The 7,643-nt window shown below is 56.7% G+C and overlaps 1 protein-coding gene and 1 non-coding gene across 2 annotated transcripts; both read right to left on the bottom strand.

Moving 5' to 3' along the window:
• Positions 1-1,318: 1,318 nt before the first annotated feature.
• On the bottom strand, positions 1,319-1,457 carry LOC146423034 (U8 small nucleolar RNA). Its single transcript, XR_014847748.1, has one exon. It is a non-coding gene; the product is annotated as a U8 small nucleolar RNA (small nucleolar RNA).
• Positions 1,458-1,695: 238 nt separating this feature from the next.
• On the bottom strand, positions 1,696-7,437 carry TMEM107 (transmembrane protein 107). The gene is made up of 6 exons (XM_085045248.1): positions 7,305-7,437; positions 6,540-6,611; positions 5,967-6,004; positions 3,605-3,705; positions 1,903-1,996; positions 1,696-1,827 (listed from the first exon to the last, which is right to left on the bottom strand). Exons 2-6 carry the CDS (start codon positions 6,609-6,611, stop codon positions 1,758-1,760), a joined length of 375 nt encoding a protein of 124 aa, XP_084901374.1. The 5' UTR covers positions 7,305-7,437; the 3' UTR covers positions 1,696-1,757.
• Positions 7,438-7,643: the final 206 nt, after the last annotated feature.

The following is a 7,643-nucleotide window of genomic DNA, read 5'->3' as shown; positions in this document are numbered from 1 at the left end:
CATGACCTTTCCATGACCATCATAACCCAGCCATGGCCACCAGGACCCCACTGTGGCCACCAAAAACCTTCCATGGCCACCACAACTCAACCATGGCCACCACAGACCTTCTGTGGCCACCATGATCCAACCACGGCCACCAAAAGCCTTCCATGGCCACCATAGACCTTCCGTGGCCACCAGGACCCAACCATGGCCACTGGGCACTGGGGGTAGACTGGGACAGTCCCAGAGACAGCTGCAGGGGTTACTGGGGTGATACTGGGAGGATACTGGGAGCACTGGGAGGATACTGGGAGGATACCAGAAGCAGCTTCAGGGCTTACTGGTGGTAACTGGGAGGATATTGGGAGCACTGGGAAACATTAGGAGGTTACTGGGAGCACTGGGATGATACTGGGAGGATCTCAGGAGCAGCTTCAGGCTTACTGGGGTAACTGGGAGGATACTGGGAGCACACTGTGGTGATACTGGGAGTGCACTGGGAAGATACTGGGAGGGCACTGGGAGGACTGGGAGGATACTGGGAGCACTGGGAGGATACTGGGAGGATCCCAGAAGCAGCTGCAGGGCTTACTGGTGGTGACTGGGAGGATCCTGGGAGTACTGGGAAGATACTGGGGAGTGACTGGGAGGATAGTGGGAGCACTGGAACAATACTGGGGTGATACTGGGAGGGCACTGGGAGCACTGGGAGGATGCTGGGAGGATCCCAAGAAGAGCTTCAGGCTTACTGGTGGTAACTGGGAGGATACTGGGAACACTGGGAGGATACTGGGGAGTGACTGGGAGGATACTGGGTTAACTGGGAGGATACTGGGAGCACTGAGAAGTCACTGGTGGTGACTGGGAGGACACTGGGAGCACTGGGAGGATACTGGGGAGTGACTGGGAGGATACTGGGAGCACTGGGGTGATACTGGGAGGATACTGGGAAGATCCCAGTAGCACCTTCAGGGCTTACTGGGTTAACTGGGAGCATACTGGGAGCACTGGGAAGATACTGGGAGCACTAGGAAGATAATGGGGAGTGACTGGGAGCATACTGGGAGCACTGGGAGGATACTGGGTTAACTGGGAGGACACTGGGAGCACTGGGAGGGCGCGAATTTGAATCTCGCTGCCCAACATAACCCTAAACCAGTACAAACCAGTACGAGCCAGTTAAAACCATCACAATCCAGTTCATCCCATTATAATTAATTATTAAATCTCAATCCGCTAACGTTGCTATAAAAAGAAGTCACGTGTCACCCCCTCCCTTCCCACCCACGTGACCAGTGCGATACTTCCCGCCAAGCCCCGCCGCGCAGGCGCAGTCAGAGACCAACCGGCGCGCGGGCCATTGTTGCGTCGAGCCCGCGCGCCCGCGTGACGTAATCAGTGACATCATCGCGCCGCGCTCATCACGTGCTGCCCGCGATGGCGGGGCAGGTCAGGATATACCGCACTGAGGACATGGGAGCGACCGCGGATCGGGGACCAGGACATGCGACAGTGACACTTAGGTCATGGTGACGGATGGCGACAACGCTTGGTGACATTTTCTAAATCGTCATCGATTTCCTGATCGATCGCGCCCACTCCCGCCCCGAAATTCCCATCCTGAGGGGATTTAGAGCCCGAAATTAGCGCCGGGGTTTGCTCCCAGAATGCACCGCGGCGCTAATTTGCATAAAGGCCTGGTTACGCTAGTTTTGGTGTTTAAAATAGAATTTATTGAAGATTTTTGGGGGAATTGAGGAGTTTTTCGGGGGTCAGAGCGCCCCGCGGTGGCACAGCAGGACTCTGCCCAGCAGCAGCAGCTCCGTCACGGCCGGAGGGACACTGCGGGGGTCAGGAAAGGTCAGGGTGACCCCAAAACACCCCCCGGGACCCCAGAAAACCTCCCCAAAAACTCACCTGAGCGCCAAGGTGGCCCAGAGGGCGAGGCTGTCGCAGCTCTCGAGCCAGCCGAGGGCGAGGGCGAGGGCGGCGCCCAGGTGAGAGCCCAGGGCTGAGCCAAAAGATGGGAAAATGAACCCAAAATGGGGGGAAATGAACCCAAAAATTCCATAGAAACTCTGAAAATCCCATAGCGAGCCCAGGGCTGAGCCCAAAGATGGGAAAATGAACCCAAAATGTGGGGAAATGAACCCAAAATGGGGGGAAATGAACCCAAAAATTCCATAGAAACCCTGAAAATCCCATAGAAACCCTGAAATCCCATAGAGACCCTGAAAATCCCACAGAGACCCAAAAGCTGAGCCGAAATATGGGAAAATGAACCCAAAATATGGGGAAATGAACCCAAAAATTCCATAGAAACCCTGAAAATCCCATAGAGACCCAAAAGCTGAGTCGAAATATGGGAAAATGAACCCAAAATATGGGAAAATGAGCCTAAAATGTGGGGAAATGACCCTGAAATGTGGGGAAATGAGGCCAAAATGTGGGGAAATGAACCTGAAATGTGGGGAAATTACCCCAAAATGTGGGAAAATGAACCTGAAAATCACTGAGAGAACCCAAAAATCCCATAGAAACCCTGGAAATCCCACAGAGAGCCCAGGGCTGAGCTGAAACATGGGAAAATGAACCCAAAATATGGGAAAATGAGCCTAAAATGTGGGTAAATGGCCCTGAAATGTGGGGAAATGAGGCCGAAATGTGGGGAAATTAACCCGAAATGTGGGAAAATGAACCCGAAAATCACTGAGAGAACCCGAAAATCCCATAGAGAGCTCAGGGCTGAGCCCAAATATGGGAAAATGAACCCAAAAATTCCATAGAAACCCTGAAAATCCCATAGAGACCCAAAAGCTGAGCCGAAATATGGGAAAATGACCCCAAAATGTGGGGAAGTGAGCCCAAAAATCACTGAGAGACCCCGAAAATTGTGGGGATTTGGGGGGAATTTGAGGTGGAATTTGTGGGGATTTGGGGAGAATTTGGGAGAATTTCTGGGGGAATTTTGGGGGAATTTTGGGGGGAATTTGGGGAGCCATTTGGGGGAATTTCGGGGGATTTGTGGAGGAACCTGTGGGGGAATAGAGGAAGAATTTCACAGGGAATTTGGGGGATTTCAGGGGAATTTTGGGGCAGTTTGGGCGGGTTTGGGGTTCCCTGCTGCCTTCGGGGTCTCTCGGGGATTTTTGGGGTCATTTTCCCCCATTTTGGGGCTCAGCTTTGGGATCTCTGTGGGATTTGGGAATCTCCAGTGCTTCCCAGTATCTTCCCAGTTCCCTCCCAGTCCATCCCAGTTTATTCCCAGTATCCTCCCAGTGCTCCCAGTGCCTTCCCAGTATCCTCCCAGTTCCCTCCCAGTCCCCTCCCAGTTCAATCCCAGTTCCCTCCCAGTCTCTCCCAGTCCATCCCAGTCCATCCCACTCCCTCCCAGTTCAATCCCAGTCCATCCCAGTTCATTCCCAGTTCATTCCAGTTTCTCCCAGTCCATCCCAGTGCCTCCCAGTCCATCCCAGTCCATTCCCAGTTCCCTCCCAGTTCAATCCCAGTCCATTCCCAATCCCCTCCCAGTCCCTCCCAGTTCAATCCCAGTCCATCCCAGTTTGTTCCCAGTTCCATCCCAGTCCCTCCCAGTCCCTCCCAGTTCCCCCGAGGATACATCCCAGGCTCTGTCCCGGGTGGAACATTGAGATTCCCGAGAAAAATCCCAAAAATTCAACGGCGAGCAGCGCCAGGGAGCAGCCGAGGGCAGCCCAGAACCTGGGGGGATAAAAATGGGGTGAGGGAGATCCCAAAAACAATCCAAAACATCCCAAAAACATCCCCAAAAAACCCCAAAATAGGGGGGGGGGGGGAAATGGGGTGACGGTGACCCCAAAAAATCCCCAAAATCAACCCAAAAAACCCCAAAAAGTCCTCAAAACCCCCAAAAAATAGCCAAAAAACCCCCCAAAACATCCCAAAAAACACCACAGGGCACCCCAAAATCGGGGGGGAAATGGGGTGAGGGTGACCCCAAAATCCCCCCAAAAACCCCCCAAAAACCCCCAAAAAACCAAAAAAAATCCCCAAAAATCCCCAAAAAACCCCAAAAAATCCCCAAAAATCCCACAGGGAGCTCCCGAGGGCAGCCCAGAATCTGGGGGGGAAATGGGGTGAGGAAGATCCCAAAAAACCCCAAAAACACCCCAAAAACATCCCAAAAAACCACCACAGGGCACCCCAAAATCGTGGGGGGAAATGGGGTGAGGGAGACCCCAAAATCAACCCAAAAAACCCCCAAAAAATCCCCAAAATCAACCCAAAAAACCCCAAAAAATCCTCCAAACCCCCAAAAAAATCCCCCCAAAAAACCCCAAAAATCCCTGAAAACATCCCAAAAAACCACCACAGGGAACCCCAAAATTGGGAGGGAAATGGGGTGAGGGAGATCCCAAAATACCCAAAAAAACACCCCAAAACATCCCAAAAACATCCCAAAAAACCACCCGAGGGAACCCCAAAATCTGGGGGAAATGGGGTGAGGGAGATCCCAAAATACCCAAAAAAATCCGCAAAAAAACCCCCAAAAATCCCCCAAAAAACCCCCAGAAAACCCCAAAACCGCCCAAAAAATCCCCCCAAAAACCCCCAAAAAATCCCCCAAAAATCCCACAGGGAGCTCCTGAGGGCAGCCCAGAATCTGGGGGGGAAATGGGGTGAAGGAGATCCCAAAACATCCCAAAAAATCCCCAAAACCCCCCGAGAGCACCCCAAAAACTGGGAGGGGGGGGAAATTGGGGTCAGGGTGACCCCAAAATCACCCCCCCAAAAATCCCAAAAACATCCTGCAAAAAAATCCCAAAAAACCCCCAAAAAACCCCAAAAAAACCCCAGGGCATCCTAAAATCTGGAGGGGAAATTGGGGTGAGTGAGGGAGATCCCAAAAAAAACCCCAAACCTCCCCAGGGACCCCCAAAAAATCCCCCAGGAAGCACTGGGAAGGCACTGGGGGGATACTGGGAGTACTGGGATGATACTGGGAGGATACTGGGAGCACTGGGGGGATACTGGGAGGACACTGGGAAGTTACTGGGAGCACTGGGAGGATACTGGGAGCACTGGGGGATACTGGGATGATACTGGGAGGATACTGGGAGCACTGGGGAGGAAATTTGGAATACTGGGATGATACTGGGGTAATACTGGGGTGATACTGGGAGCACTGGGAAGGTACTGGGAGCACTGGGGGATACTGGGATGATACTGGGAGGATACTGGGGGATACTGGCAATATACTGGGAGCACTGGGGAGGAGTTTTGGAATACTGGGATGATACTGGAAGCACTGGGAGGGCACTGGGAACACTGGGAGGATACTGGGATGATACTGGGAGGACACTGGGAGTACTGGGAAGGCACTCAGGGATACTGGGATGATACTGGGAGGATACTGGGATGATACTAGGAGCACTGGGAGGATACTGGGATGATACTGGGAGCACTGGGAAGGAACTTTGGAATACTGGGAGAACTGGGAAGATACTGGGAGCGCTGAGGTGTGACTGGGATGATACTGGGAGCACTGGGAAGTTGCTGGGGAGCACTGGGAGGGCACTGGTGTGATACTGGGAGTACTGGGAGGGCACTGGAGGTTAATGGGGAGCGACTGGGAGGATACTGGGAGCACCGGGGAGGAATTTCGCGATACTGGGAGGATACTGGGAGAACTGGGAAGCACTGGGAGGATACTGGGGTGATACTGGGAGGGCACTGGGAGCACTGGGAAGATACTGGGGAGTGACTGGGAGGGTACTGGGAGTACTGGGGGGGCGCTGGGCTGTACTGGTCCATACTGGTGCCATACTGATTTACACTGCTTTATACTGGGCCATATTGGTTTATACTGGTCCATAATAGGCCATACTGGCTTATACTGGTTTATACTGAATTATACTGGTCAATATTGGGCCATACTGGTTTATACTGGTCCATACTGGTCCATACTGGTCCATACTGGTCCATACTGGTCCCACACTCACCCTGGCTCCAGATCCCCCGAGGGGCTCTTGGGAGGATCCTGGGGGAGGGGAAAGGGGGCGTGGTCAGACATGGCCACGCCCACAACCACAATCGCCCCACCCCCATTGTCCACGCCCCTTTCCTCACCCCTCCCCCACCCTTCTCACCCCTCCCCCTCCCCTTTTCCCCTCCCCCCACCTGCCTCGCCCCTCCCCCACACTTTCCCCCTCCCCCTTTCCCACTTCTCCCCTTTGCCCCTCCCTCCCTTCTCACCCCTCCCTCCAAGCCCCTCCCCTTTTCCCTCTCCCCCTCTAGGCCCCGCCCCCTTTAGGCCCTCCCCGTGCTCCTCCAATCCCTCGCCTCCCCACCCCACTTGCCTCCCCTCTCCTCTTCCCCCACCCTCCCCCTCCCCCCGTCGCCCCTCCCCCTCTCCAAGCCCCTCCCCTTTCCCCTCCCCTCCAGGCCACTCCCCCTTTTCCCTCCCCTCCCTCCCTCCCCCTCCTCCACCCCGCCCTTTAGGCCCCGCTGCCCCAGGCCCCCTGCCCCCAGGCCCCGCCCCTTTAGACCCGCCCCTTTAGAGCCCCGCCCCTCACCCCGCCCATCCTCAGCAGCATCCCCAGATGTGCCACCAGCGCCAGGAACCTCCCGGGGAGCAGCTGTGACATCTGGGGGGGTGGGGGAGGGGCTGGGGAGGTGACACCGCGGGGGAGAGGGGCTGGGAGGGTGGCACCGCCCCGCCCCCCCCCCCATGGGCGACTCCCCCACCCCTCGGCCCCTCCCCCCATTCTCTTTGGCCCCTCCCCCAACTTCGCGTCTCCTCCTTCTCCTCCTCCCCTTTGGCCCCTCCCCCACGCCTTCCCTCCCCATTCCCCCTTGGCCCCTCCCCATTCCCTTCCCCTCCCCACCTCTTGCCCCTCCCCCACCTCTTGCCCCTCCCCATTCCCTTTGGCCCTCCCATTTTCTTCAGCCCCCTCCCCTTTGGCCCTTCCCCATTCCCTTTTCCCCTCCCCCCACCTCTTGCCCCTCCCCCTCTGACCCCTCCCCATTCCTTGGCCCCTCCCCTTTGGCCCCTCCCCATTCCCTTCCCCCTCTTTCCCACCTTGGCCCCTCCCCCCTTGGCCCCTCCCCATTTTCTTTGGCCCTTGCAGCCCCCTTCCCCCATTCCATTGGCCCCTCCCCCACCCTTTCCCCCTCCCCCACCCTCCCAACGCCCTGCGCCCCTCCCCACCCCGGGGCGCCCCTCCACCCCAGGGGTTCCCCGCCCCTCCCCACCCCAGGACTCCCCTCCCGCCCCTCCCCCACCCCAGGACCCCGTTTTCCCGCCATTCCCCTCCCCCCGCCCCGCGCGCCGCTGTTACCGCGGCAACGGCCGAGGCCACGCCCACCGAGCCCGGCACGAGCCCGCGGTCACGTGTGCGCTCTGGCCACGCCCCTTCGGCTCTGGCCACGCCCCCTGCTCGGGCAGCGCGCGGAGAGTGGGTTAGACTGGGAGATACTGGGGGGAACTGGGGGTGATACTGGGGGGAACTGGGGGGGATACTGGGGATACTGGGGGGAACTGGGGGGACTGGGGGCAACTGGGGTTGTACTGGGGGATACTGGGCTGTACTGGGCTGTACTGGGTTTTACGGGGGGATATTGGGATTGGACTGGGGGATACTGGGGTGTACTGGGTTATACTGGGGGTACTGGGATTG

This window comes from Lichenostomus cassidix, unplaced genomic scaffold, assembly GCF_008360975.1.
Source record: "Lichenostomus cassidix isolate B80296 unplaced genomic scaffold, HeHo_3.0 HiC_scaffold_34, whole genome shotgun sequence".
Taxonomy (NCBI): domain Eukaryota; kingdom Metazoa; phylum Chordata; class Aves; order Passeriformes; family Meliphagidae; genus Lichenostomus; species Lichenostomus cassidix.
Note: the sequence above shows the minus strand (reverse complement) of the source record. Positions and strands in the feature narration are given on the sequence as shown.